Source organism: Onychostoma macrolepis, chromosome 24, assembly GCF_012432095.1.
Source record: "Onychostoma macrolepis isolate SWU-2019 chromosome 24, ASM1243209v1, whole genome shotgun sequence".
Taxonomy (NCBI): domain Eukaryota; kingdom Metazoa; phylum Chordata; class Actinopteri; order Cypriniformes; family Cyprinidae; genus Onychostoma; species Onychostoma macrolepis.
This window is the reverse complement of record NC_081178.1, coordinates 1,719,717-1,741,572: the sequence shown is the minus strand read 5'-3', so window position 1 is coordinate 1,741,572 and position 21,856 is coordinate 1,719,717. Positions and strand designations below refer to the sequence as shown.

General features: G+C 31.8%; 1 protein-coding gene across 4 annotated transcripts in view; it reads left to right on the top strand.

Annotated features, from left to right (window-relative positions):
* scn5lab (sodium channel, voltage gated, type V-like, alpha b) overlaps positions 1–21,856 on the top strand; it is a 181,992-nt gene that overhangs the window by 24,236 nt on the left and 135,900 nt on the right. For all 4 annotated transcript variants that reach the window (XM_058765376.1, XM_058765379.1, XM_058765378.1 and 1 more), the window contains 2 exons: positions 8,495–8,802; positions 14,563–14,681. In XM_058765376.1, the coding sequence (XP_058621359.1) occupies positions 8,536–8,802; positions 14,563–14,681 (386 nt within the window). In that variant the 5' untranslated portion in view covers positions 8,495–8,535. The remainder of the gene's footprint in view (positions 1–8,494; positions 8,803–14,562; positions 14,682–21,856) is intronic.

The following is a 21,856-nucleotide window of genomic DNA, read 5'->3' as shown; positions in this document are numbered from 1 at the left end:
AGCGGCACAGCCTCGTGACTGAAGCCTGAGGAATTCCCCATACACACACACACACACACACACACACACACACACACCAACCCTACACCTAAACCTGCCTCTTTCAGGAAACTTTCTGCATTTTTAGATTTTCAAAAAAACATCATTTAGTATGTTTTTTAAGCCTTTTGAATTACGGGGACATAGGCAGTGTCCTCATAAACCACCTTCAGATTGTAATACCTCTGTCTTACCCATGTTATTATACAAATTTGTGTCCCCGTAAACCACAAAAACCAGTACACACACACACACACAACACACGCACGCACACGTTTGTTTTTGTGAATTGTAGGGACTCTCCATAGGTGTAATGGTTTTTATACTGTACAAACTGTATGTTCTATTGCCCTACACCTAAACCTACCCCTTACAGGAAACTTTGTGCATTTTTACTTTCTCAAAAAAACTCACTGTGTATGATTTATAAGCCTTTTGAAAAATGGGGACATGGGGTAATGTCCTCATAAGTCACCTTCTCCTTGTAATACCTGTCATACTCATGTCATTATATAAATTTGTGACCATGGACCACAAAACCAGTCTTAAGTCGCTGGGGTATATTTGTAGCAATAGCCAAAAATACATTGTATGGGTCAAAATTAGCGATTTTTCTTTTATGCCAAAAATCATTAGGATATTAATTAAAGATCATGTTCTATGAAGATATTTTGTAAATTTCTTACCGTAAATGTATCAAAACTTCATTTTTGATTAGTAATATGCATTGCTAAGAACTTCATTTGAACAACTTTAAAGGTGATTTTCTCAATATTTTGATTTTTTTGCACCCTCAGATTCCAGATTTTCAAATAGTTATATCTCGGCCAAATATTGTCTGATCCTAACAAACCATACATCAATGGAAGGCTTATTTATTCAGCTTTCAGATTATGTATAAATCTCAATTTCGAAAAATTGACACTTAAGACTGGTTTTGTTGTCCAGGGTCACATTTGTGTCCTCATTTGTCACAAAAACACGCACACACACACACACACTTGCACACACACACACGCACACACACACACACACACACACACACACACACTTGCACAGTCGCACACACACACACACACACACACACACACACACACACACACACACACACAGTCGCACACACACACACACACGCACGCACGCACGCACGCACACACACACACACACACACACACACACACACACACTTGCACAGTCGCACACACACACACACACACTTAGCTTCACAGCACATCAAGTGCATTCAACTTCAATACTGACTATTCACTGTACTTCCTTAAAGGATAACTCCACTTCTCCAGAATAAAAATTTCCTGATATTTAACTCACCCCCACGTCATCCAAGACGTTCATGTCTTTCTTTCTTCAGTCGCAAAGAAATTAAATTTTTTTTCACCTGTTTACACACAGAATCTTTCCTTGTCACACAGTTTCTGAAAGCTGACTCTCAAACAGCAGAAACACACACCAAATCTGCAAAACCAGACACTGATTCTCAACCTTTGATTCAGTTTTCAATTTCATAAAACACTTTTTGCAAAACACACAACACACAATTCTCTATGTAACACAAAAATCTAACGAATTGATTTTATGGCAAAGGTGTTTGCAAATGTTTGCTTTTGAGATGTGTTTGTGATATTTTGAATGCAGTGCTTCATTTTTGCAAGAGATGTGAGGCATTTTACATTTTGTGTGCAATTCTTGGATTTGTGTGTAAAGTTTTTTTTTAAAAAAGACGCAAAGTTTTGAAAATGTGTGTAAGCAGTGTAAGCAGAGTGCCAAGAAGCTCTTTCAGAAGGGAAATTTGGAAAACAAACACGTGATACTTCATTTGGAGCTGACATTCGTGCATGAAGTGTTGGTATTGATCCGTAAACATTTAGGGGACTTTACCGATTTATTCCCGGGATATTTCCTTCGAAAATGAAACTTAACCACAGTGTCCTCAGCGGCTCAGATGGAGGGAGTCTATGGAGACTCCTATGTTCGTTGTTGCATCCCAACACACAACACTTGTAATGCCTCTTTGGCGCATATATTACATATCTCCAGCAGCTAACGTTACAGCAGGAAAACAGTAATGGCGTACTGTTGCTTCCCTGCTAATAGGGCAGAGAGCGTCACAAATGGGTGGGATTTTTTCCCTATGGTGACGTGTACAAAGGGAGAAATCGTTTGGAGAGACTGTTTATGATTTATCGGTATTATAAAAACATGAGTGGTTGGATTTTTAACATTATAGGCTGGTCGTTTCCACACACAACTGTGTAAAAACACCTTATAAAAGTGATTTTTGCATAATAGGTCCCCTTGCATCACTAAATATATAAATAAATGTGAATATATCATTGAATGGAGGGTATATGAGGCTGATGGTGATGTGCAAACACACACGGCTGGCATTGGTTTGTTTAGTTTGTTTGCGTGGCCTGGAACGGTCGGAGCCGTTCAAACACACGGCCGTGATGTCGCTGTCAAGCTGCTCTCCTTCATAGGCATCAGAGACGCTCCAGACGCCTCCGCAGAGAGACGGAGAAGCGTCCCGAGGAGACCCGCATCTCTGAGTATTATTCAGACAGACCCAAACATTCACCCTAATCAGTGCGCTCAACTTTTACAAATAACCAAGCATCCCTAAAACAAGATTCTCTATATCTCTTGTTGTTAATGTCAAAGGTCACGTTTAGTCAAACTATTTCGGAGCAGTGTTATTTTAGTATCATTGATATACTATTATAGTTTTTTTTGTTAATATTTTGAATTTGATTTTATTTTTGGATTTTAGTTTAGGTTCTAGTAATTTTGTTTTGTGTGGTTTTGTTGTTTTTATTAGTTTTAGGGTTTTTTGATATTAGCCTATATAGTATGTATTAATTTGTATTTATAATGATTAGTTTCAGCTATTCATCTTAAACTGGATGAAAATAATAAATGTTGCTGCATTCATTTAATTTATTTTATTTTATTTTATTTTAGGTTACACTTTATTTTAAGTGTCCTTGTTACAGTGCCGAATAATATTAATTAACTACATGTACTTACTATATAGGGTTAGGATTAGGGTTGCTTGCTTGTAATTATGCACAATTTATTGTTATTATAATAGTAAGTACATATAAAATGTTTAACAAGGACAACTTAAAATAAAGCGTTACCTTATTTTATTTTATTGTCACACACAGTGTTGGGTGTAACGCGTTGCTAAGTAACTACTGCACGTTACTGTACAACGTTACTGTAATTAAATAATAAATAATTACTTATCCACTGAAAAAGTAAAGTAAGGGATTACTGTTCATTTTTAGGTAATTTAATTACAGTTACTTATAAAGTACTTGCGTTACATACAGTAAATAATTTAAACAGTTCTAAAATCAATATTAAATTTGAAATCTACATTTACAGTCTAAAGATAAAATTAACGCAGCGTCTTTAACCCTCTGCGTGCCAGCGCGTTCACTTTCAGTTTTTCCTGATTTACAGAGAAACCTTCAATACTCAGATACAGATAAGACTAAAATCAATCGAATCTAAAAATGGCTTATTTTACTTTTATTTGTGTACACTGACAATAACAACAAAACATTGTGCTTTTGTAAAATAAACAAAACTAACAGGGTGCACTTTCTGCCGTCTTGGTCTCCGTGAGCAACTTTCTACGCATCACAAACTCAGCGAATATTTGACACAGAGACATGAGAAATATGTCTATAGAAAGCTTGAAGTGTATACTTTTAAATTGAATGAATTCAAATCGAAAACAAATATTCTCTGATTATGTAATCCATGAGAAACTAAAGCGAGGTACAGTCTTTCTCGTATCTGAGCTCACAACGCTCTCATCTAGATACAAAAAATACATCATTTAAATTCTTTTTTTATGTTTAAGTATTACAGTTGTTTTAAAGTTAAAGGCTAAACTATTCTATGTTTGACTCAAATTTAAAGAATGAAGAGTTTAATTTCTATTGTCTATGCTTTAAGGTTTATAGGGATTTTAAGATGTAGCCTAATTAGCGATTTGAATAATTAAGTTACTTATTGAGTAACTAAATTACTTTTCAGACAGAGTAATTAGTAAAGGAATTAAAATACAATATTGATGATGTAATTAGTAATAGTAATTAATTACTTTTTGAAAGTAACTTACCCAACACTGGTCACACATTAAATGTGCTCAATCAATCTGATTAGTTGACAGATAACTGCACAGAGCTTTGGTGGTTCAGGATTTACTGAATGTGTTTACATGTGTTTGAGCCCTTAACAAGCAATTATCCTACTTAAACACCTGTAAAAAAAAAATCAATACTGCAGTACATGAGATATTTTAAAGGAATACGATCATTATTAATTCTAAATGAACTGCATTCAAATTCAGTTAACAACTTTAATATATATTTTTAAGTATGAATTACTAGCTAGAAGTCTAAACCTATTTTTACATATTGCAGAAATAAATACAATTGAACAGTTTATATGTAAGCAGCTCAAATTCAAACATGGAAAAATATTTAATTTTGTATAGATATTAATTCACTGGATAGAAGCTATTTTCACACAGAAATTGGTAGTAAATTTCACAAATAATTACAAAAACGACACTGAATTTTAATTAATTGATTAATTCATTAATTTTTACAGTGCATATATGCACAATTTTTGTTTGGCTATTATAACTGAACTACATTTTAGATGAAAAGCTTTAATAAATAAATAAACTAAAATAATAATATCTGAATATATTATATTTATAGTACTATATTAATATTAGTAACATGTTAATACTATATCAATGAATTAAATAATGTACATACTGGTATCCACTTATTATTTTTATATTATTTACATAATCACTTATTATTGAAAGCATTATATCAGAAAAGAAAAATGATTTCTGTCATTTAAGCATGAATTACAGTGTATGTAATTCATTAATAATACAAATATTAATAGTATTAATCTATTAATAATATATCAATGGTAAATAATGTACATACTGATTGTATGCACATACTTCAAATCCATATTTTTAATATTCTATTCACTATTTATCATAATATCAGTAAAGAAATGAAATATCTGTAATGTGTCTGATGCATCATTAATCTTGAGTTGCTGTGAAGGATGTGTGATGAGGATGTGTGTGGGTGCGGATGCTGTAAAAGCAGGGCGCTGCAGGGTTCTCTCGCTCTCAAAGGAGAAACCGTAGTCAGAAATGCTGCTGCGAGGCCACAAAACAATTCCGGCGCGGTGGGTTTTTGTTCAGTTTTGCTGGACACAATGTGGCTCCACGGCCTTCCGGGCGGTGCTCCTCAAATGGTATGGAAATAAAGAGTAGGATTATGCTGAGGAAAGACAGGAGCGCTTGCCAAAATCTGCTTAACCCCTCGTTCCCAGGAGAGCTAGAACATTGAATGAGTCTGGTTGTAATATTAGAGTTAAGAAAGAGAATTTTACTGGTGTTTGTCTATCTAAGACTATGCTATGTTCAGTATTTCTGTCTTGTTTTCCAGTACAAATATCTAAATATTCTTAAATCAAGATACATTTACTTGAGAAGCAAAATGACTTAAGATATTGAGTTTTTGCTTAAAACAAGAATAAAGGTCTGCAAATGGGGTCAGAAAATCAGCTTAATTTAAAGGGAAAACAAAATTATTTTTCTGACCCCACTGACGCATAAAGCATAAAGTCACTTAATTTTAATACTTATTTTTTTTGGGGGGGGGATAAGACAATGTTATGTCATTTTGCTTCTAAGGTGGTTGTATCTTGATTTAAGAATATTTAGATATTTGTACTGGAAAACAAGAGAAATAACATTATTTATGCAAATCTTTAAATTCTGATTGGACGAGCTAATTCAAGCCTGTTAAAATTTAAAAAATATATATTTGTGTTAATTGAAATGCTAACACTTTACAAAATGTTCCCATTAATGATTAATGCTCAAATAACATTAACTAAAATGAACAAAACACATGTAATATTATTATTATTATTATTAATAATAATAATAATAATAATGTTAGTTCATGTTAGCTCAGGTGTGATAAATAATCAAACTATTAAGTAATTTCTGATTTTAACAATGTATTAGTAAATGTTGAAATTAATATTAAATATGATTAGAAATTAAATATGCTTTAGAAATATTTTTAATTATTAGTTCATGTTAAGTAATGTCAACCATTAGAACTGGAACTAATGTTAACAAGTGTAAAAAATAAAATAAAATAGTACTATTGGATGAAAATTTGGAAATATTGCCTTGGCTGAAATATAAGTTAAAGTTAAAATACTAAAATTACTAACTAAAAAAAAAATAAAATAAAAAAATAAAAATGACGAAAACACATTTGACAAAATTACTAAAAATTTAACTTGAATTAAAAATGAAAATCCAAGGATAAAATCTAATTCAAAATATTACTAAAAACTACTAATAAATACTAAAATAGCACTGCTAACCATGCAGATCCTATAGTACTGTGTATAGCAAAATCTCTACCATCTGAGACATTTCTACCATCGAATGGCCCTGTAATCATCATCTCTGAACTCTAATATCTACGAGAGCTGAATGTTTAGGCTAAACATCTGGTTGAGTTTTGAAGGAGCCACTTGTTGAGACTGTGAGCCGTTGTTTGAGCTCAGCTATGGCTGAGATTTCAGTGCAGATGTTCCCATTGTGCCGTGTGATTTATGGCTCGAACAGATGAGAAATGATCTCTCGTCCAGTCATTCAATCGAACGCAGGAACAGATGGTCCGATCTGCGTTAAGAGCACAGTTGCGCTCTGGAGCTCGTCTGATGTGGATAATAGTATCTTCTTATTTACAGACACGCAGCAGCATCAGTCGTCAGAGAGAGTGTCGTGTTTGTTCGCGTCCAAATGAGCGAAACGATGGCACTACAGACCAGCTGCTGTAATGAGTCTGAATGAGAGACACGTGGATCAAAACATAAAGATCAAACACAGGACACGGTTCTGGTGGCTTCGTGAAAATAATTACGAGCAGTTCATGGAGTTTGCAAAACAATTGTTTCTCAAAGGCAACAACGGAGAGCAGCTGGTCTTCTGCTAAAGAATTCACAAAACTTTCTTAAGAATAAAATTCTTTCTTTTAATTAATTCCTAATTCTTTTATTCTTTTACCAGCTACTTTCTTCTTATTTTCTAACTTAAGAATAAAGTTTAGAATATTTTGGAATCCAAAAGCATTTTTTAGAATATTCGTTTTTTATTTTCTTAGAATTGTTCTGAAAACAGAACATGAGAAGAATTTAAAGAATTTTCTTAAAAAGTGATGTAAATAACCTCTTTAAGTTAGGATAACCTCCAAATTCTTAAGAATTTTGCAAGAATTGCACTTTGCACAAACTTTCTTTTAATGGATTTCTTAATTACTTTCTTATGAAGTTTTTTTGTGATGTTTCGCAAAGATGTTTTTCCTGAGAAATAAATCCATATAAATTCCTTTAGATTTAAATAAAAAAATTAAAAAAACTTTTACAATTTCTCAAACTCAGATTTGCTAATATACCAAAGTCTGCTATTAAAATTCATATTTCAAATACTACTGGTCAAAGGTTTGGAATAATTAAGATTTATTGCATTTGAAAGGCTCGCCAAGGCTGCATTTATTTGATCAAAAACTGTAATATTGTGAAATATTATTACCATTCAAAATAACTGTTTTCTATTTTAATATGTTTAAAATTGTAATTTATTTTTGTGATGCAAAGCTGAATTTTCGGCAGCCATTACTCCGGTCTTCAGTCTTCAGATATTTACACTCGGAGCCACATTTAAAGCCCAATATCTGAATCATATCGGGCCTTAAATTTGAGAATGCTAAAAACCCAAAAATTATTAAGAACCAACTTGTAAAAGTATGTTAGGATATCTTTAATACTTCTTGAGTTACAGCCATGCAAATTTTGGAAAAAACTCAAAAAGTGATTTTTGGCACCATTGGCAAATACTGCAACAATGATTGCTAAAGTTAAAACTAAAATAATGATGCTGCAGTCTTTCTAAAGTCATTTTCCTGCCCCTGTAATTTGGCAACAAATGTCAAGTGAAAATGTCATATTACTCTTGAAGCAACATTGAGATCCCAATATCTCTGGACTTGAATCATATAGGAGCTTAAAAATGAGGATGCTAAAAGAAAAGTTTGTTAAAAGCCAACTTCTAAAAGGATATTAGGATATCTTTAATTCTTCTTGAGTTACAGCAATGCAAACTTTGGAAAAAAACTTGGCACATGCAACAAAGATCGCTAAAGTTAACAGATTTTACTAATAGACCTACCAATGTCTGTATAAAAGTATAACATGATAGGAGAATAAGAATAAATATCTGAGATAAAGCCAATACTTCGATGAAATTGAGAATGCAATCTGAACGCAATAATACAGTACGTTTCTCTCTCCTCACCAGCTGTGAAGTAAGCACTTGGACAGGAGGCTCAGGATGAGAAGATGGCAGCCATACTGTTTCCACCGGGTCCTGACAGTCTACACCGGTTCACTCGTGAGTCCCTGGCTGGAATTGAGCAGCGGATCGCCGAGGAGGAGGCCCGCAATGCCAAGAAGTACCAGGAGGACCTGGGCGACGTGGAGCCGCCCAAGTCCCGGGCCGACCTGGAGGCCGGAAAGCAGCTCCCGCGAATCTTTGGAGACATTCCTCCTGGACTGGTGGGCGTCCCTCTGGAGGACATCGATCCGTTTTACTTCCAGAACAAGAGAGTGAGTGATCGGCACCACAGCAGACCATATAGTCTGAACATGCTTTATGGATTACTGCTGAGATGAGGATAAAGATTCACCAAAGTGCCTTTAGTCAAGCTTTACCGAAAATCATGATGTTGATGTTTATAATATCCTAATATCTTCACTATGTGCTATTTTTGTGATGCTGTAAACAATCTAAGCAGTTCAGATTTGCTATGTAGTATATATGGCTATGTGAGTGTATATATGTGACCTTATACAGTATATACCTAAACCTTATATGAGACCTATACTTAAATGTGACCCTGGAGCACAAAAGCAATCATAAGTAGCACAGGTATATTTGTAGGAATAGCCAACAATACATTGTATACATGGTCAAAATTATACACTTTTCTTTTATGCCAAAAATCATTAGGATACTCAGTAAAGATACTTTGTAAATTTCCTACTGTAAATATATCAAAACTTCAATTTTGATTAGTAATATGCATTGCTTAGAGCTTCATTTGAACAACTTTAAAGGTGATTTTCTCAATATATATATATATTTTTGCACCCTCAGATTCCAGATTTTCAAATAGTTGTATCTCAGCCAAATATTGTCTGATCCTAACAAACCATACATCAATGGAAATCTTATTTATTCAGTGATGTATAAATCTCAATTTCAAAAATTGAGCCTTATGACTGGTTTTGTGCTCAAGGGTCACATATAAACTTTATATAAAGAGCTGAGCAATAATATAGCTATACATTTTGCCACTATATAAACAATCACACAGTTGAGATTTGTTATATAGTATCGCTTGACATAAATGCACTTCACGCAATTATATTGTCTGTGTGGCCAAAGTTAGATATACTATGTATTAAACTTTATATAAAGAGCTCTGCAATAATATAGTTACGTTTATGATATAAACAATCAAGCAGACAAGATTTGCTATATAGTATATACCAATTTACGTAAGTATGTATGTACTATGTATATATTCAACTTTATATAAAGAGCTAAGTGATAATATTTTTGCAACAAAATAAACAATCAAGCAGTTGAGATTTGCTACATCTAGTATACGTATAGTATATATCGCTTTACGTGAATAAAAATATGCGAATAAATTTATATATAAAGCTGTGCGATAATATAGTTACATTTTGCGACGATATAAACACTCATGTTGCCAACATTTGCTATACAATATATCCAATTTTATATATTATATAGAGCTATACACTAATATAGTCACATATTGGCTATATAGTACATATTGGCTTACTTAAGCATGTATATGTGGATAAAGTTGGATGTACTATATATCCAACTTTATATAAAGAGCTGGGCGATGATATAGTCATATTTTGCGACAATATAAAAAATCACACAGTTGAGATTTGCTTCATAATGTATATCGCATGTATGCGAATAACTGAATGTATACTGCAAATTAAGTTGGATATACTGACAAAAAAAAAAAAAAATATATATATATATATATATATATATATATACACTGTAAAAAGTGAAAGTTGACTTAACTTAAAAAAATTGAGGAAACCCGTTGCCTTAAAATTATTAAGTACATAATAATTAAAAAAAAAAAAAGTTAAGTGAACTTAACAATTCAATTAACTTATTTTTTAAATTATCATTTAAAAAATACGGGTTTCCTCAATTTTTTTAAGTTAAGTCAACTTATCACTTTTTACAGTGTACAACTTTGTTGTAAAATTCATTATTATTTTAGCCACATTTAAGTCAATATCTTTACTGAAATGAAACCTGTCATACAGTAAGTGTTTCTCATGTGAAATTCACCTGATTTAAAGTTTGCCGTTTGCTTATTTTTAAACAATGCAACGCTCTAATAAGCATTAATATGCATAGAACACACATATTGTGTAAAATTTTCAACTGTTTTCTATTTTTTTACTATTGAATGAATCTTCAATTAATTTGGTCACTGAGCTTGTCACGATGCATTTGAGATTGCAAACTATGCTGCTTTAGGCAAAAATGAGGCAGCGTAATGTACTTTTAGCAACATATTTTTGTCCTTCTGCAATAATCAGATTAGTTATGTGTTTTTCAGTGGTTGATCTGTACATTTTTACCAGACGTTTGAGATCAGAAGCATCCCAGTTCTCTACCTTGGTCAGAAAGGTTTAAATATGAGCAAAAAAAAAAAGAAAAAAGAGCATCAGTAAAGGGCAGCGGATGTGTTTGCGCTGAATCAGAGAGCTGCAGGAATACAGACAGATGAATAGCATGAGTCAGTGAGCTGCTGTTAATGCCACCGCTGCTGCGCTGGCTTTCACAAGCACACAAATCTCCATTTCTATGGATTTCAGCTAAAAGTTTTGACTTGAAACTCTTTAGATGCCATTTTCGGTGAGGAAATGTGCGCTGTTTAGGCTTTTCTAAGCCGGTGGCTAATGCTAAGAAAGATGAATTGACACTTAACAGGACCCAAAAGTTTGGCCTCGTCCTTTCATATTTTTGCAAGCCGACACTCATTTTCAGAAAATGAAATATTATGTCTTAAACCCTGTTCGGATGGGATTAGTTTAGCATCCGGAGCGCATGACCTTACATAACAGCCACATCCAGACAATAAACACTTCTATCAATGAAATCGCAGGCGTCAGTAATTTAATAATGTTCATAATTGTAAACTAATCTGGGCTCGTAACATTGCTGGATTGACTTTAGTGTATCGTGGACTGTCCTGGTGAAAAATGATCACTATGTTTCCACGTGGCTCTCACACTTCTCTGGTTTGTCAGTGTATTAAGTGCACTTGTTGACACCGTTGAGCTCTGTGAGTGATAAAGGACATTCAGAAGAAGAGAAGCGTTCCACTGGCATTCATTCACTCACTACGGTATAGTGTGCTCAGAAAAAAAGGTACAAAAGCTGTCACTGGGGCGGTACACTTTTGTACCTTATTTACCTCTAAAAAGTACATATTTGTGCCTAAATGGTGCATAATAGCTTTTGAAAAGAACCGTTTTTGTACCTTTTTTTTCTGAGGGTGTATGATGTTACAAAACACCTAAGGGGTTTTATATAAATATTAAATGAACACATAAATATATATAAAATAAATGAAAGAATAAAAATAAAATTAATTAAAAAAATAGATAAAATAAATCGAAATAATTAATACAGGGAAAAAAAGTAATACAAAAATTTATTTAGGACTAAATATTATTACAAATGAGTTTTATTAAGTCATTTTTCCCCTTTATTTATTTTATTATTATTATATTTATTTATTTATAATTTCTGCAGGTTTGGTGCTCCGTATCACAGCAATAAACTAAAATTTATTGATTATGAAACTAATTTAATTTCAACTGTAAAGCAGCTCTACGTTATTGAGTTAAGTGTTGATTCAATTCAGTTCAAGGCTGCAAAGTTGATTAATTTGGAAGCTAATTCAGTTTCAGCTAAAGATGACAATAGTGCCATTCAGAGCAATTCAGTTCAGTGTTGATTCAGTTCAGTTCAATAAGAGTGTTAATGTAGTGAAAATGATCAAGCATGAAACAAAATCAAATTTCAATTGATCAGAAGTGACATTTATAACGTAACAAAAGATTTCTGTTTCAAATAATTGCTTTCAAATGCATCAAAGTATTTCAAATGTAGCAAATGAATTAGAATGAAGGATCATGTGACACTGAAGACTGGAGTAATGATGCTGAAAATGTTGCTTCGGTCACAGGAATAAATTACATTTCAACAGATATTCACATAGAAAACAGAATATTTCAAATTATAATAATATTTCATAATTTATTAATAATAATTTATAAATTTTTATAATTATTTTATTTGTTTGTTTTAAATCCAATTTTTATTATATATTTATTTAAAGTTCATCGGTCACAAAACAAATTCAATTTTGCCTGTAAAGCAGCTCTACAGATGATCAAATGAGTTCAAATTTAGTATCAGATATTTCTGAATATCAATCATCGTTTAAACCACTAGTGCACTATATTACAAGTCTTCTGAATTCATGTGATAGCTTTGAGCTCGTTCTCCTCAAACCTGGCTTTTAGCCTCAGGCCTCAAATCTCATTCGAAGCTTGGCAAATCTACTGGATAACTGGGTTTGTGTTTTGAGCGCAGATGATGACAGACGTTTCATTTTTGACTGAACTATTGGTGCTGGATGTGTTGTACATGTATTTACTTCTCAGCGCTTGGCTTGGATTTCCCTCTGCCCTCTCCAGATCCGCTCATGTGGACCTGCAGTTGGCAGATGATATCCCAGAGGAAATGTGAGGAAAGTGGAAACAAACACAGGCAAACTTGACCTAGATGTTACGTAAGAATAGAGAACACAAGAGCGGAGAAAGCCAGCTCTTTGCAGAGGTTACAAAGGCCACGTGAACGGCTCCTGCCGGAGCAAAGACGCCGCTGTAAAACACGCTGACCCTGATGCTGTCCGCCTGCAATTATTCTCCTGGCATTATTTATGTGACGGGGAGCTGGTGTAAATCGAGCTCTGCGAGGGGGGCCATGAATCCTGGGCAACCGTGAGGCGTGTTTGTGCCGCGGGAGAGAAACGCTCCAGACGGGAGTCCCCCGAGAGCGCCGATCCTCCCGCTGAGCCCGTAGTAATGTATTTGCCTGTTGTTTGCACTCCGAGCATCTCTTCCTGCTTTATCATTATAATTACAGTTTGTTTGAACAATGTATTTATATGCTGTTATCACCAAAAAAAAAGTTCTTTTTATCAAGTTTTATTCAGTAAAGATGCATTAAAATGATGAAAAGTGTTACGTTGATAGTGTAACAAGTGCTGTTTGTGAACATTCTATTCATCAAAGAATCACGAGAAATCAAACGTATCAGATGTAGCAAATGTATTAGAATGATTTCTAAAGGATCATGTGACACGGTTGCTGGAAATTCAGCTTTGCCATTACAGGAATAAATTATATTTTAAAATATATTCAAATAGAAAAGAGTTATTTTGAATTGTAATGATATATAATAATAATATTGTGATAATATGATTTTTAAATTGTTATTTATTTATTTAAAATCTAACTTTTTATTATTTATTTTTAAAATCTATTTATTTATTTAAAATCTAATATTTTATTATTATTGTTTTATTCTTTTTATTTGTTATTCTAAATTGTATTATTTATTGCATTATTTTATTCTAATTATTATTTATTTTAAAACTAAATAAAAATAAAAACATATTTATTATTCATTTTTGTATTTTATTTTATTTTTTAAATCTCATTTAATTTGTTAATCTATAAATTTATTTTCAATCTTATTATTATTGATCTATTTTATTCTAATTTTATTAGATCTTAATTTAATAATTTATTATTTATGATTTTAATCAAAATTTTATTTATTTATTTAGCTAGTGAAGTTAGTTATTTTATATAGGTATATATATATATTTTATCCATCCATCTATTTTTACACTGATTTTGATCTAATAAATGCAGTCTTTGGTGAGCATGAAAGACTTCTATTGAAAATTTTACCGACCCCGATTTTCACATTTTGTGTCCTCTAGAAATGTGTTGCAAATATACATTTACAGAAGTGGACATCATATTGGGCATCATTTGTGAAACAGGAGCATATTGTGCATATGGCTCAATAAGCCATTTACAGAAATTCCTCCTGCTCGTGTTTCATAAATGTTTGAGGTTCACATGGTGTTTCATATTAAATGTCACTGGTGAGTTTTTGCGCTAACTAACCTTTCTCTTCTTTCTCAACAGACTTTTATAGTACTGAACAAAGGGAAGGCCATCTTCCGCTTTAGTGCCACGTCTGCACTCTATATTTTTAGCCCTTTTCATCCCGTTAGAAGAGCATCAATAAAGATTTTAGTACACTCATATCCTTTCTGCTGCCGCTGAAGGTGACGCGCTGAGTTCTGGACATCTGCACTGATTGTGAATGTTTATATACAGGATTTCTGAGGCTTTGTTGAAATATATTTTGCATTATTGAAGTCAAGTGCCGAAACATTTAGCAAGAAACAATAGTGCATGAAATAACTGGCTCAGAAAAACACAAATTATCTTGCTTGTCTCAGCAATGAGAATACATGAAGAGCAAATGGAGAAAGTCTACAATCAAAGCCAGAAATTTCTCTCCAGATTCTCCCAAAAGCAGATTATTTGAGCCATTCAATCCACAATAATTATATAAATTATATATATATTTATTTATTTATTATTAAATTTTTTTTACCATATCCTGAACAGACTTGGTAGGTTTCCAGGGTTAAGTTGACTAAAACTAAAACTAGAACCTAAAAAAAAAAACTAAATCAGCTGAAATACAATATTTTAAAAAACTTAATATTAAGGTAATACAACATATATATTCTTTAAAATCTTAAAATACTAAAAACTTTTATTTTATTTTATTTTATTTTATTTTATTTTATTTTATTTTATTTTATTTTATTTTATTTTATTTATTTTATTTATTTTATTTTATTTTATTTTATTTTATTTATTTTATTTTATTTTATTTTTCAGCCATTTGCCAAAGTAACATTTCTCTTTTGGTTTAACTTGAAGAACTAAAATAACAACAACAACAACAACAACAACAACAAAAAAAACATATCAAAAACCCTGACAAAAACAGTGTTTAGTGTTCAACCAATCAGATTCTACGGTGGGCGGGGCTACTCAGTGCAATGCTGCAGAATTAGAAAACAACTGAGCAACAAATCGTCCTCGCTGCATTATCGCATTGCTTCTAGTTAGGATACAGTGTTACCGTACGCCAGCTATCGACTCTTTTGTGTCTAATTTTATTTCTCCTGAAGACTTTTTAGAGAAACATCTGGTACAAAGTTGAACGTTGACAACCGTACAGTAGAATAGCGATCAGCCGCTGTCTGACATTCAGAGGCTATGCCACGAATGAGGCTCTGCTCCAACAAAGCCAAGTTCAGATGGCTGTGTTTTCCCAGAGCACTCCTGCTAAAAATATCCGGCGGTGTTCAGAGAGATGGGGCTCGTGGACACTTTGCTCTTGTGCCGCTGATAACAGGTGAAGAGGGTTGCGCTGGAGGTGTTGCGCCGCTCGACTGCGCCTCAGCTTCACCTCACACCCCTTTTAGGGTCCGACACCCAGCCGCCTGATATCAGCGTAAGTGGAGCCTCGTCTGATATAAAGCTGACATACTCCGCTGACGTACTGTCTAACGCAGGCCTGGTCAAGCCTTTGGATCAACACGGTTACGAGGGACCCCCATCCTAAAATATAAATGTGACCCTGGAGCACAAAACCAGTCATAAGGGTCAATTTTTTTTTTATTTGACTGAGATACAACTATTTGAAAATCTGGAATCTGAGGGTGCAAAAAAAATGTAATATTGAGAAAATCACCTTTAAAGTTGTCCAAATGAAGTTCTTAGCAATGCATATTACTAATCCAAAATGAAGTTTTGATATATTTACGGTAGGAAATTTACAAAATATCTTCATGGAACATGATCTTTACTTAATATCCTAATGATTTGTGGCACAAAAGAAAAATGTATAATTTTGACCCATACAATGTATTTTTGGCTATTGCTACAAATATACCCCAGCAACTTAAGACTGGTTTTGTGGTCCAGGGTCACAAATTGTGAAAAAAATATTTAAAAATCCTGTCGTGGCAGAAAACGAGCAGGACTGTGTTTCCCAAAAGCATTGTAAGCCTCAGTTGATCGGAGCTCCATTGGTTTCAATGGGTCTATGATGTACTTAAGCTTACGATGCATTTGGGAAATGCAGCCCTGGACATTTCCTTCAACCCTAAAACATAACACATAATTCAATACGTAATTCAAAATACATGGAAAACACCAGTGAAAAATCAACGCGGAATATTAACACAGTACATTGGGCCATATATTTACAGATCTATTCTTAGAGTTTACGTTACGTCATTGTGTTTTTTTTTAATACCCATTGTATTACTGTAGAGTTAGCTGTATTATTTATTTAAATCTCAATTTATTTATTTATTTAATCATTTTTTCATTGTACAATTTTTTTATTATAATCTTATCATTATATATTTATTCAAATTTTTATTATTATTGTTATATTACTTAATTTATTTTAAATCTGTTTGTATTATTTAATTTAAATGATTTAATTTGATCTTAATCGATTATTTATTGATTTTACTCTGATTATTATTTATTTTAAATCTAATTATTATTTTTTATTCTAATTTATATTATTTATTTATATTGTTTTTATTTATTTAAAATCTTATTTATTTATTTTTGTAATTATTTATTGATTTGATTTTATTCTGTTTTTATTATTTATTTTATTCTAATTGTCATTTATTTATTTTAACTTATTTATTTTAAATCTATTTTTATTAGTCATTTATTGATTTTATTCTATTTTTATATTAATCTATTTATATATTTATTTACTTAATTATTCATTCATTTTAAATCAATTTTTTATTATTTATTGACTATTCTATTTTTCATTATTGAATCATTTTATTTTTGTTTTTAAATCCATTTTCATTATTTATTTCAATTTTTTATTCATTTAATTAATATAGTTATTTAGTTAGTTTAATTTATTTTAATTTTTATTATTATTATTATTTTTCTCTATACTTTTCCGCTCTCTTGTGGCCCTCACTTTGAAGTCTGACACAGACGCTAGCAGAAGTGTGCTGAAGGCCACCTGTGATGACGACTCATATGTGTTTGTGCGATGCATTCGATCGGTTCAGGCGCCCACACAGACGGCACACATCCGTGCTAATAGCAGATTTCCGCGAGCCGGAGCCAGGAAACATGTTTGATTAAGCAGCGGCACAAGAGCGCATTCATGCGACACAGTCGGTGAGAGAGACCGCTCAAGTGATTGAGCTCATTACTAAAATCTGAGAATCAGGCGGCGATCAAAAGCGGCCAATCAGCGAAAGAAACAGCCATAAACACGTCCTCGGATGACACGGAGACTCGGAGGATTTTCCCAGAGCTGTTGTTGTGTATTGCAGGACTTTGATTGTCACAAACAGAGCGTTCGGAAGATGGAAAGTTTCCAATGACAAGAAATGTGTCTGTTCACACTGAAAGTGTCAATCTCAGCCAATCAGAACGTTTGATATTGAATATACAATATATAAACCAAACAAAATGAGCATCGCTTCTCGTGATTGTGACTGGGAATGAAAATAAATAAATGAATGAATGAATAAATGAATAAATAAATAAATTGTTATAATATATAACTATTACTTTTTGATTGAAAGTATATTTAAAAATTATATTTTTAATTTTATAATATTTTGTATTTAAATATATATATTTTTAATTATATTTATTTTAAAATACATAAATTAACACTAGAAAGAGATTGCATATATGAACTGTATATTATTTATTTATATTGTTTTTATTTATTTAAAATCTTATTTATTTATTTTTATAATTATTTATTGATTGTTTGATTTTATTCTGTTTTTATTATTTATTTTATTCTAATTGTCATTTATTTATTTTAACTTATTTATTTTAAATCTATTTTTATTAGTCATTTATTGATTTTATTCTATTTTTATATTAATCTATTTATATATTTATTTACTTAATTATTCATTCATTTTAAATCAATTTTTTATTATTTATTGACTATTCTATTTTTCATTATTGAATCATTTTATTTTTGTTTTTAAATCCATTTTCATTATTTATTTCAATTTTTTATTCATTTAATTAATATAGTTATTTAGTTAGTTTAATTTATTTTAATTTTTATTATTATTATTATTTTTCTCTATACTTTTCCGCTCTCTTGTGGCCCTCACTTTGAAGTCTGACACAGACGCTAGCAGAAGTGTGCTGAAGGCCACCTGTGATGACGACTCATATGTGTTTGTGCGATGCATTCGATCGGTTCAGGCGCCCACACAGACGGCACACATCCGTGCTAATAGCAGATTTCCCGCGAGAGCCGGAGCCAGGAAACATGTTTGATTAAGCAGCGGCACAAGAGCGCATTCATGCGACACAGTCGGTGAGAGAGACCGCTCAAGTGATTGAGCTCATTACTAAAATCTGAGAATCAGGCGGCGATCAAAAGCGGCCAATCAGCGAAAGAAACAGCCATAAACACGTCCTCGGATGACACGGAGACTCCGGAGGATTTTCCCAGAGCTGTTGTTGTGTATTGCAGGACTTTGATTGTCACAAACAGAGCGTTCGGAAGATGGAAAGTTTCCAATGACAAGAAATGTGTCTGTTCACACTGAAAGTGTCAATCTCAGCCAATCAGAACGTTTGATATTGAATATACAATATATAAACCAAACAAAATGAGCATCGCTTCTCGTGATTGTGACTGGGAATGAAAATAAATAAATGAATGAATGAATAAATGAATAAATAAATAAATTGTTATAATATATAACTATTACTTTTTGATTGAAAGTATATTTAAAAATTATATTTTTAATTTTATAATATTTTGTATTTAAATATATATATTTTTAATTATATTTATTTTAAAATACATAAATTAACACTAGAAAGAGATTGCATATATGAACTGTATATTATTTATTTATATTGTTTTTATTTATTTTAAAATCTTATTTATTTATTTTTATAATTATTTATTGATTGTTTGATTTTATTCTGTTTTTATTATTTATTTTAAATCTAATTATTATTTTTTATTCTAATTTATATTATTTATTTATATTGTTTTTATTTATTTTAAAATCTTATTTATTTATTTTTATAATTATTTATTGATTGTTTGATTTTATTCTGTTTTTATTATTTATTTTATTCTAATTGTCATTTATTTATTTTAACTTATTTATTTTAAATCTATTTTTATTAGTCATTTATTGATTTTATTCTATTTTTATATTAATCTATTTATATATTTATTTACTTAATTATTCATTCATTTTAAATCAATTTTTTATTATTTATTGACTATTCTATTTTTCATTATTGAATCATTTTATTTTTGTTTTTAAATCCATTTTCATTATTTATTTCAATTTTTTATTCATTTAATTAATATAGTTATTTAGTTAGTTTAATTTATTTTAATTTTTATTATTATTATTATTTTTCTCTATACTTTTCCGCTCTCTTGTGGCCCTCACTTTGAAGTCTGACACAGACGCTAGCAGAAGTGTGCTGAAGGCCACCTGTGATGACGACTCATATGTGTTTGTGCGATGCATTCGATCGGTTCAGGCGCCCACACAGACGGCACACATCCGTGCTAATAGCAGATTTCCGCGAGCCGGAGCCAGGAAACATGTTTGATTAAGCAGCGGCACAAGAGCGCATTCATGCGACACAGTCGGTGAGAGAGACCGCTCAAGTGATTGAGCTCATTACTAAAATCTGAGAATCAGGCGGCGATCAAAAGCGGCCAATCAGCGAAAGAAACAGCCATAAACACGTCCTCGGATGACACGGAGACTCCGGAGGATTTTCCCAGAGCTGTTGTTGTGTATTGCAGGACTTTGATTGTCACAAACAGAGCGTTCGGAAGATGGAAAGTTTCCAATGACAAGAAATGTGTCTGTTCACACTGAAAGTGTCAATCTCAGCCAATCAGAACGTTTGATATTGAATATACAATATATAAACCAAACAAAATGAGCATCGCTTCTCGTGATTGTGACTGGGAATGAAAATAAATAAATGAATGAATGAATAAATGAATAAATAAATAAATTGTTATAATATATAACTATTACTTTTTGATTGAAAGTATATTTAAAAATTATATTTTTAATTTTATAATATTTTGTATTTAAATATATATATTTTTTAATTATATTTATTTTAAAATACATAAATTAACACTAGAAAGAGATTGCATATATGAACTGTATATTATTTATTTATGTTATTATTTATTTTTTATTTTACTATGTATATAATAAGTAAATAAATACATAAATACAAAACAAAATAATAATAATAAATTAAAAAAACACACACACACACACACACACACACACACAGGTATATATATAAATAAATACAGATTAAAATCTGTATAAAATAATATAGAGTTAATGTAGATTAAAATATAGAAATGATAGATTAAAAATACAAATATTTTATTAAATTAATATACATAAAAATGACTATAATTGCAAATTTAACTGCAACTTGTAAATATTGGAAATCATTTCCAATAATTGTCCACTTGGAAATAATTGGAAATGTCAAATTCAATTGGATATTTAGTATTCATCATTAAATTCCCAAACAAATCATTCACATGTCAGATCTGGGCTATATTCTCCTGTAAACGTATGTGAGCCACTTTACAGGTTTTGTGACGAGGCTGAGATCTTTTTCCGTTCAGGACGTCTTTGTTCGCCGTCACGACTCGCTCTGGAAAAGGCAACAGCAGAGGCACAAGAGAATAATACATTTATAGGACTAAAGAACGAATCTTTAACCTTTTAACCATAATTGCACTCATTACTGTCCATTTAAAAGCCATTTAGTGAAAATTGTCCACAAGATGAAACTGAGATGCTCTGCCTATCAATCCGACAGCATCAGAAATAAAAAGAGAAAGCATCTGAAGGCTGGTCACAGGTAAAAGTTCATTTAACGGCGAGATGCTGTAAAAATCTTGATGTTAGGAGGTTGTAGGCATAATTAGTGTGAATTGCATTCGTACACGGACGCCTTAAAGCGCTTCTTAAAGTGTACGAAGACCAAAATAAAACATCGTAGGTGTTCTTCATTAAAAGACACTGTATTTCCAGTCCCACCATTTGATCACTGAACTGTAATTTTCAGCGTGATGTAGAAGAAAAAGCGGCTGTCATTTACTGATACGAGCTTTTAGTCCTTCACACCCCTGCATTAAAAACCTGTAATCAAACCCTGTCGTGAAAACATCCATCATCCTGATGTACAGTATGCATATGATGGAGAAAGTTTGAAATCTCTATGATCTCTTACACTTTATATGTAATGAACTGTTCATTAAATAATCACTTGTAGAGTGTAAATGATGAAATGATGC